This window comes from Etheostoma spectabile, chromosome 8 (genome assembly GCF_008692095.1).
Source record: "Etheostoma spectabile isolate EspeVRDwgs_2016 chromosome 8, UIUC_Espe_1.0, whole genome shotgun sequence".
In the NCBI taxonomy this organism is placed as follows: domain Eukaryota; kingdom Metazoa; phylum Chordata; class Actinopteri; order Perciformes; family Percidae; genus Etheostoma; species Etheostoma spectabile.
This window is the reverse complement of record NC_045740.1, coordinates 13,785,663-13,796,389: the sequence shown is the minus strand read 5'-3', so window position 1 is coordinate 13,796,389 and position 10,727 is coordinate 13,785,663. Positions and strand designations below refer to the sequence as shown.

At 37.9% G+C, this 10,727-nt stretch overlaps 1 protein-coding gene across 1 annotated transcript in view; it reads left to right on the top strand.

Annotated features, from left to right (window-relative positions):
* crabp1a (cellular retinoic acid binding protein 1a) overlaps nucleotides 1–10,727 on the top strand; it is a 19,720-nt gene that overhangs the window by 656 nt on the left and 8,337 nt on the right. The window contains exon 2 of the mRNA XM_032524089.1: nucleotides 4,495–4,673. Coding sequence (XP_032379980.1) covers nucleotides 4,495–4,673 — 179 coding nt within the window. The remainder of the gene's footprint in view (nucleotides 1–4,494; nucleotides 4,674–10,727) is intronic.

Genomic DNA, 10,727 nt, shown 5'->3' with positions numbered 1-10,727 from the left:
GGGGGGGGCCCACAAGATTATTCATGTTAAGCATTTAAGTAGGGCATGCATTAGCAATGCCAGGGGAGCTCTCTAGAGCCAATGGCTATTCTCTTGTGTCCTATCTTTTTTCATTCTTTTCCACCCTCCTAAGTCTTAACTCATGGTTGCGATGGTTTAGATTTGAACCAGTTTAACTGGGTCATTCAATTGTGTTGCAGGGTTTCGTCACGCTGCGACTGCTCAAACAGACAGGACACATCAAAAGGCTGTGTGTCTTTAGAATAATGTAGAAATCTTCAGGGATAAGTCCCACTGTGAGTGCAGGGAGCTTCTTCAACAACTCTACAAGAGCTGTTGACACCAAATGGATTGATATTAGAACTTTTTAAGACACGTTTCTGTTTTTGTTTTTTTAGCACAATCTGTCAAAGTTAAGTTAATAAAAACAATACCTTTCTACCTTGTGAAGCTGAAACAATTGGCATTTAAGTTGTGTGTGCCCCGCTGCAGCACTTAACACCAAGATGGAAGATGTCTTGAGTGTTTCAGTGCTATCTGCTTTGGGCTTTGGGGTTGCAATCACTCTTTAAGCATCCCTACATGCTATTTCTAATATACTGCAATGTTTAAGCTAGTAATATTCTAAAGTATTTCTAGTTGACAAAATCAAAATCCAATGAAGAAAATAAAACCAACCATACATTTCTCTATTTACTCAAAAAAAGTACTGCCTTTGTAGCCATGGCCTGCCTTAGATTGTGTGCCATGTACCCTAATTTTTGTCAAAAACACATAAAGGAGCCACTGTTGCACTGGGTTACATGTTTTCTCTTAATGGTGAACCTGGACACTGTAGTTCATTTTTAACTAATCACAAATACACTGTCCTTCTGTCGTGAATACCAAATGTAGAATTATCCACAGCTGAACATATCTCCAGAAAATGCCCCATTTACCCCTGTTTGAGTTTCATTGTCTAAAAATTAAATGTGCCCAGTCGTCTTAGGAAGTTACTTAATCATTTTTTGAAATGCAAGTATATATTTGTGACCTGTAACAAAAGACTTACATCATCAGTAGGCATGAATGGGCTTGGGGCTGAGTACCACAGACAGAGTAGGGAAGTTTAAAAGTATTTAGAGACAGGCTAACATGTCTTTTCATAGAATTTGTTGACAATATGAAAAATATTGATTAATGTCAGTTAATCCCCAGTTCTCTTTAAGACCCTACAATCATTTAGGACGCCCTTAACGGCCATCCTCAAACACATTACACAGTCAAAATGAGTGAACTAAAACTATAGTTCAGGTTTGATTAATTTTGATTCACAAAATAATGCTACACCCCTTCTCATGTTTTGTTTGGATGCAAGGTTGATGAGGCAACTATCCTTCCAGTTGGAATTTTAAGTTGAATGAGAAATCAGTCACGCTCCGAGTTTAGCACGTCATCCACTTATGGACACATTGAACCACATCTGCCGGAGTAGATCACTCACTCACTCTTACATAAGGGCTCGGTCAATGGGGAGCTGCAGTGGGCAACTTCTGTGGATTCCAGTGCTGCAGGGCCGCCACTTTCTATCAACATCTTCATAATTATGTGTTGACTCTGGTGTTTCCCTGGAGAAGGAGGGGTTCCTTATATCCAGGGTGCAGATAACAGAGTGAACACGCTGAGTGAACAGAGCTGAATGATCAGACTCACAGTTTGCTAATTGAGAACAGGGATGTGTCTGCGTTTGATCAAAGAAAGTAAAAATTCTGCATGCTCAAGTGACTTCACTGCAGCCCAAATATTCAGTTTGCCCTGAAAAAAATGATGTTCATATCTTGACTGTAGACACCAGGGTTGATATTTTACAAGCTTGTTTTATAAAATAAATCCAGACAGAATATAAACTGTAAAATTGACCTTAGGGTTTAGAGGGTTAATGTACAATTTACTATTGAGCCAAAATGTGGATTTTTTTTAATGACGTTCTTAACCTAATGGGGACTGTAGACAATAAATGCAAACACAATACAAACTAAAGAAGTTTAAATCTAATTCTTGGTATCAGCAGAAACCTTAGACACACTTAGTTAGCAGTGTTTGAGGAAATTACTTTTACCTTTTTCTGTAAGAGCATGCACTCCTTACCATTGGCTGCTTTTAATAATGATGGTTATTGTCCATTTGCCCTTTCTTTGGACACACATTCCGCACAAAAATGTAAGTGTTTTATAAACGAGAAACTTGGCTCACTGATGCTCAAACATATTTCATGCTATAAAAACATGCTGTGGTCCCTTAGATCATGGGTGGGGTCGATTGTAAACTGTCAAATTAACACACGTTTTTAGGCCTGGTGTTGATCAAGAACCAAGAAAGAACCACAGTGGTTTTGTGTAAGGAGGATCTCTCAGAAATAATTAGGGAGTTTTTTTTGTTTTTTTTAAAATCCGTGAATAATTTGCAGAATTAAACACTAGATCTTGTATGCAAAGACCTTGGCTTTCAATAGGCTGCATTCAGTTATTTCTGTTGATAGGAGAGGCCAGTAAAATAAAATATCCAGGACATAAAGCCAAATGGCCTTGCACAGTAAAAGCGGGCATGCCAAAGTGTTGCCACAACCCCGGGCAGTGCCACATCCAGGATCACCACCTCTACAGCCACCAGACAAAAAGAAACATAAGTTTTGTTTTTTTCTTCTGGACATGGCTAATCCATCACGCAGATATCGTATAAGGGCAAAAATTCCACAGATTTCTCTCAGTTTTTTGGGAAATAGTTGAGGTTTCTGTCAAAGCCACAGAGGATTTATTGTGTTTTATATTCCAAAACATCTACATTTCTGTCACTATTTCTTAAATTTAAGCTTGGAGATGTTAACCAAACACGGCAATGCAAGGAGACCAGCATCCAGCACGTGCCTCTCTATTTTAGGTCTATGAGTCTGATTGAAGTTGGCATGAGGGCCTGGAGAGGTATACATACAGTGGTGCTCAAAAGTTTACATACACATGCTTAAGTTGACTAAAAAGAGGAATAAAAAAATCATGTTTTGGAAATTTATTTTAATACCTAAATTAAAAAATGAGGTAAAATCCAACCTTTAAGGACACCAATTTTCTTTGTGAATGATAACGTATTGTAAATAAATAAATGTTCTTATTTAAAATACAGGGGTCATAAGTATACATACCCCTATGTTAAATTCCCATAGAGGCAGGCAGATTTTTATTATTAAAGGCCAGTTATTTCCTGGATTCAGGATATTTATGCACCTGATAAAGTTCCCTTGGCCTTTAGAATTAAAATAGCCCCACATCCTCACATACTCTTCACCATGCTTAGAGATAGGCATGGGATACTTTCTATAAAATCATCTCTCAATGCAAATCAAACCAGGTATTAGTCTAACTGAAATAAAACCATCTATCTCTAAGCATGGTGAGAGTTGTGATGATGTGGGGCTTTTTTTAATTCTAAAGGCCAAGGGAACTTTATCAGGATGCATAAATCCTGAATCCAGGAAATAACTGGCCTTAATAATACACTCTGCCTGCCTCTATGGGAATTTAACATAGGGGTATGTATACTTATGACCCCTGTATTTAAATAAGCATTTATTTATTTACAATACGTTATTCATTCACAAAGAAAATTGGTGCCTTAAAGGTTGGATTTTACCTCATTTTTTAATTTAGGTATTAAAAATTTCCAAAACATGATTTTTTTATTCCTCTTTTTAGTCAACTTAAGCATGTGTATGTAAACTTATGAGCACCACTGTATGGGTGTGGTCGAGACTAAGGCAGAATAGAAAGGGACATGGAAGATGATTCGGTAAAAATGTTACCACCAACAGATATAAAAAAAGGCATAATTTCTCTCTTTCTTCTTTTTGTGCTGATTTATGTCTCTCTTTCTTTTATCATTCACTCATGCACAGTTGATTTTCTTGTAGCAAAAACAAAAGAACCATATTCCCACGACCTAGGTGCAGCCACTTTCTCTTTTTCTCATTTTCTCTTGCATGTCTCAGCTTTTCTGTACCTAGCAGATATTAACCTTAAACCTACTTCTATCCTGTGATCATGATTTAAGTTGATTTGATTTTGTGGTGTATAAAGGTAATCTATAACTAATGTTGACCTAACCCTCCAATGAACACACAAATCATATAAATACTGTATTAGCTAATTAATTAGAACAGTCATGAGGAAACTGTGTTTCTGATAATGTGGTTAATTGTCACAAAGCATGATACTGTAAATAAGTATAATAACAAAAATGTCTGCTTAGCTTATTTTCCACTTCTAACTAGGTTTAAACAATTAGCAAAGCGCCAGAAAAGTCAGCATGTTGTAATTTGTGAGTCATGAGTACCAACAACATCCCTAAAACATCCCTAAGGATATTATTTGGTCATTTTGTTCTATGAGGAAGTCTTGTTAAAACGGTGACACAGACCTCTGATTTCTCCCTGTTGTTGTTCTGGTCTGGGTTGTTCCTGGTCAGGCGTGAACACCATGCTGAGGAAGGTGGCTGTGGCGGCGGCCTCCAACCCCCACGTTGAGATCCGTCAGGACGGCGAGAAGTTCTACATCAAAACATCCACCAGTGTGCGCACCACTGAGATCAACTTCCACATCGGTGAAGAATTTGATGAGGAGACAGTGGATGGACGAAAGTGCAAGGTAGAAATCAGATATTAGAAATATGTCCCACTCATAGTGAATTGGTTTAGATGTTCTAGTGTAGAATGGGAGTAACACTCACAGCTTCAAGGGCCGCACCTTTCTGTTTTAGTACTTTAACACAAAGTTTAACATTTTCTCATTTATTTTTCCTGCAGCTCTAACGGCCATATGTTTCCATTTCTTCTGTACAATATGATTTTGAAATTGTTGCATTTATTTGAAAGCAACAGTGCAATTTTAGACAGAAATTATGGGGGGGCAGGGTGATGTATGCAATGCAACAAAGGTCTCCATCCAGAATTGAACAAAGAATATTGTGGTTGCGCCCCACAATTTGCAATTTTGAGTTCCAAGATGCTGCTATTTATTGTACAGAAATGAATGGAAACCAATGGCCGCCGGGAACACATCTACGTTCCTAAAACACAATAGAATTGTTTGCAAAATTGTCACATGTGATTTTAAGTATAAGGACCTTTAAACCTTAACAAAGCAAACATTTCACCTCAGTAAATATTGCTCTTCATGGTGTTGTCCCTTTTTCACTTTCTCAGTCTCATTTCATTTTCCTAACCCTTCAAAATTGTCTTTTAGTGTTTATTCAAATGTGAAAAGTTCTCTGTGCCGCATATTGTGAAACATTTCTGCCAGCGTAAATGGTTGATGTCACAATTGTTAGCGTGTTAGCATATAATTTTATTAATTGAATTGTGGGGACTCCCCTCCCATGCAGGGACACATTTTAGAGTCCCATAAAGGTGAACAGTTAAACTCTAGTGTTGGTTTATGATTGGGTTGAGTTTAGTTTAAGTGTTGGGGTGAGGCGTGTGGTGGTTATGGTTAAAGTGAAGGTAAGTCTCCATGGAATGAATGTAAGTCAATGCAATGTCTTCCAAAGTGACATAAACTAAATGGTTTGTTAGTGTGTGTCTAATGTATTAAACATGTTGTAGGGTCAAAAAGTTTAGTTTTTGGTTAGGATCTAGATTGTGGTTGGGGTTAAGATTGGGATAAAGGATGTAGTTGCTATAGTTAAAGTTAGAAGAGGACTCCAGGGAAGTGATGTAGGTCAATGCTGTGTCTTCACAGTGACAAAAACAAGCCAATGAAGGTTTGAATCAGTCAAAATCTCAGATTCATAAACACAATAGTATACTTTTGGACATATGTTGAGTAGTTTTCTTTCCCAAGAGCCACACATTTGTTTCACATCAACTTTTGGATGATGCCAAAATAACAAAGGGAACAGCCCTTTTATCCTAACATCTACAGATATCCTTTGTTATTCTCTGTGTGTTTGTATATGTGTATTAAAGGTATTCAAATATATCTGTATGCTATAGCTGAAGAGGGTTAAATGAAAAATACCTCCTTGCAGTTTCATCCATTGGTATCATCCTCACGTCTTTGCAGCTGGATTAAATGCAGCTTGAGTTTGATGGATGAGAGTCTCTCTCTGAACCGCTTTAGGCCCTCAGGGGGGATTTCTCACATCCTAATAGACAGTCAGAGCTTCTACAAAGGTTTGAAAAGAAGGCAAATACATTTTATATTTTTTCAGGAGCATCAAGGTCTTCTAAATTCTTGGAACTCATAACAAATTCTGCAAAAATACTTGTAAAACTGTAAAACTGAAGAAGGAAAAAGCACTCACGCTTTGACATGAAGGCTGGTTTCTTATGAGACATGTGATATGATCTCAACACTGAGATGTACACGTCATCTGTGTAGTAAATATGTCGGCTGTATAATTAGATAAAGTGAATGAGGCAGCTCGATTGTTCAGCCTGATAACGTGTAAACACATTACGATTGCATTCCCAAAGCTGACCTCCATCTGTATATTTTAAACTTGGCAAAGCATAAAAATCCTTTCTCTTACAATTGTCTGTCTTACTTCATCAAATGAATATAATTAAACTCAATATGTTGGCCACCTGTTGATGTTACATTCCGTATCTTGAAACATATTCTCATTGCACTCATTGCACCTACACAATGAAGGAAGTCAGCAATCCAGAGTTTAAGAATTTAAAGACGAGATGCCATGGCGAAAACACGCTGCCAATGAGTCACTTTAGGTAATGACATACTCCGCATAAATGGTCCGGAGGCTGACATCTGTTTATCACACGCCTGCTTAGCAACCGGTGTCTGAGCTGGAGAGAAGAGTATTGTTTTGGATCAGTGAGGACACACATTGGGTAAATAATGTTTACATGTTATCCTCACACACACAAATTGACAAAATGTGATAGGAACCACAGAAATGTAACAGTTTATCAACTGATAAATCAAAGTTCTCTCATTATAGGGATCCAAGTTTGGCATTTTGAGAGAGTATTTGGCATGCAAACTTTGGATCAACAATCAAAGCAGAACTACGTTAAAGGCATTAGATCAATTTAACAGAAGAAGGTTTTTCAAGTGTGTTACAGTGTTATCAAAACACATAAAACACATGTTTAAGTGATTTTACGATGTTTTTGAAATTTAAGTTACTAAGAAAATGTGATCAGTAACAAGAAATTATAATATCATGAATTTGATCATTTATAATTTATCACATATTCAATCATAATTCTCCAAGAGAGAGAAAATCCTTAATGTCTTTTTTAATAGCTGTAGAAATTGTGGTGCCAATTTGGGGTGACTCATAGTTTTTGAGGAGGCTGTCACATATAGAATTTAAGGGGGAACAGAACTGATCTAATATGACTGACTCGCTTGTCACACAGGGGCAATTTTAGAGAGAATTTTAATTTCTTTGTGGGAATGCTGGAGCTGGTCGGGATTCAGTGTCTTGCTAAAAGAGACATTTGCAGGACAGCTCAGTCTCTTTAATTAGCATGCCACCGTACCAGCCATAGGTGCAAATAACAATACCTCTGGGAAAAAGACATTTGAAATGAGTGAGTGCCGTGTTGCAATATGCTCATCCATCGATTTGTAGAAACTTTCCATTAAGAACAGGGCTGTTGCTGTGTAGCAGTGGAGCGTTGCATAATACATTTAAACACGTGGATTTGGGAGCTGTTGTTAACAGTCACAGTAAAACTTGTTAAGTTTCTTTAACCACTGGATGAATTCGGGGTTTTATTTAGGAAATGTATGGATGAGATTAGTCATATTCTTGAAAACACCAAAAAGCATTGGCCTTAGTCTTGAGCGTGTCCTTACATTTTCATATCAGCATTCCTGTTGATTTCTACAATTGCAGGTTTTTATTAAATCGTCTTCTATATACTCAACATTAAGAAGAAACAGTGAAAAAATAAATATTAACATTAACAACAACTCTCCTCAAATGTCATGTGGTGCGTATAAAACTTTACATTAAATATTTTACCCTTAGAAGAACAATCACCCCAAAGTTGGTGGATGGACTTACTTTACAGATGATTATGGTCTGATATTGGAAAACTCCCTCTGCAAATTTATTGAATATATACAGTAAATGTAACACACATTGACTTATGTAATTGAAAAATTTGAGCATTACAGTGCCTAAAATTATCAAATCATCATCAAAATGCATCATGGTGGTTAGAAATTGAAACCACAATGCCCTTCTGGGTATGTGCAGTGCAGAATTAATTAAGGTTGAATGTCTACAAGTTTTAATATGCAACATTGCTTCACCAAAGGCTTGTTTAATTTGCAAAACAACATTCAACAGCCACAATCTGAAATACATATTTTTGTCTTTACCTTTTACATTATTGTGTCAACTACGTGTTGCAGTCAGGGAGCGCAGGTATGACCTTATTCTGATCCAAGGAGACAGTGTGGCTCCTTCTGTCTGTGCCCTGGGGCATGCTGGGTACTGGGCAGGGCTAGACGGCTCTGTGTGGCTTTTCTCACCACGTTGCACCTCAAGTTGAGTTGTCATCACACATTTGCCACATCCACTTGTTTTGGTTTTAGCCTCAGCATCAGAAGGTGTTAGGACAGTGACATGTTTTTCATTGTTTTGTCTCTGCAGCACACTGGAGATAGATAAATAAATAAAAAAGCCTGAGGTTAGAGTGGCTTTAAGATATCGTCCAAGTGTTAAGTTGTTTGCATCCATGTTGGGTGGATATTTTTATTCACCTCTAATTTGAGGACAGTATGTAGTTTTTCATCTGTATACTCCCAAATAATTCACAACTTTGTCCTTCCAAAATTTCCAGAATTGCTGAAATTATTTCAGCAATTGGCTCTTGAGTCACTTTGAGTGTGCAGCAAACGCCTTGCTCATTTTAGATTCCAATTAATCATGTGTTTCACTGCTTAAGCTCAGACTGAAGGCAAAAAGTACCCAAAAAAACCCCAAAAATAAAAGTGAAGACAGCTGCAGTACAAGAGTGGCAGAGCATTACTGAGGAAGACTCCAAGTTGCAAAATCTTCAACAACTAGTTAGACTTCAGCAAGACATGGAGGATATGTAAACAAATATAAATATGATGAATTTAAAGCAGAACAGGCTGAAAACACAACACTGACATCATCAACGTAAAGACCTTATGGGAAATATGTTAGCAAACAGTTGCCTTAACACATCCAGAAGACACAGAGCAACATGAGCATTCGTTTGATGTTGTGTTTCTGGTCACGTGATTAATGTAAGTTTCAATACTGGGGAATTGTTGGGTCTCTGTAAATTATAGTGTGGTTTAGACCTACTCTATCTGTAAAGTGTCCTGAGATCACGTCTGTTATGATTTGACACTATAAATACAATGCAAAATATTGATTAGTGCAGCTTTAAGTTTATATTAACTTGTCCAATTACATCGTGTTGAAATTAGGTTGAACTGTTGTGATGTAAACACCCTCATTTTAAAGCTGAGAGCCAGAACTTCACCAAAATAGTCCTATGATCCTAATAATTTCTGATTGTAGAATATAGTTTGTCTATTTATTTTTTTACCAAGAAGAAATCAAGCAGGTGGCTCCCAGCAACAAGCACATTGTGCTCTTGTGTGGCGATCATACGCAAGAGTGAAGCTAAACCTGCAGGAGGCGGCGCCCACCGACACTGGCACATGTGCCAGAGGGGCGAGGTGGGCAGTGTGGGATGTTGGCGGACTCTCAGGTGGAGTTGTTGGCAGGAGAGCCCTAAGTGGGTTTTGGCTGAGGTCGGCTGCCCCTGTAGTTAAAGGGATTACACACTGATCTGTGCCTTGTGGAGAGCATAGGACTGGTTAACACCACCACAAGGTTAAAAAGCTCCAGTTAATCTGTGAATGCGGTGGGATCAGACGGCCTTTCAGGAGGAGACAGTGATAAGAGACTTCCTGCCAGTCTCAGAGACAACAGAGAAACAGACACCAGATGGGCGTTAGTGCAGAGTGGAAGTCATTATGAGGCGATTATGTATCTGCTTTGATGGATGGAGGCTTTTTTGCTGCCTTGTGCAGCTGAAGTTGAGTTTTGAGAAATAAGACGGCGTCTGTGGATGAGCAACAATTTCAGTTGAACTCATAAGCTTAATTTCCCAATGTACAATAAAACAAGTCACTTATGGGCAGAAACCCAGTGGGTTGAAGAGACAAAGGGAGCGAAGATGTTGTATATATAAGCATGTCGATAAAAAAATATTTGACATGAGAAAAAGATGTAGCATCCACTAAATAGTATCACATACCAACACAAAGTACAAGGATAAGATGGCATATGTATTTCCAAATAATGGACTGTATACCACTGACAGGTGACCCTATAATGTGATGGAGAAGGTAATTGTGAAGCCCAGCAGCCTTGGATAGATTTGGGGTTAATAAATAAAGATGGAAATGTATTAGAAGGACGGAGAGGCTGAAACTCGATTTTTTGTCATTTAGCATGGAGGGGTAGGAACAGGCCTGCGGCAAACAACATACGAATCAAAAATCTGTTGAAAGAAAAGATTGGTAAGAAGGATTCCTTGGGATCAATTCTGATATGCACAGAGAGAATAAAACAGAGTTTTGGATTCACAGCCACATTTGTAGAATCTGTCTCGTTACACTTAAAGGACAATTCCGGTTGATTCCAACACGTAGCTCTGTTGTTTGTAAATTTGG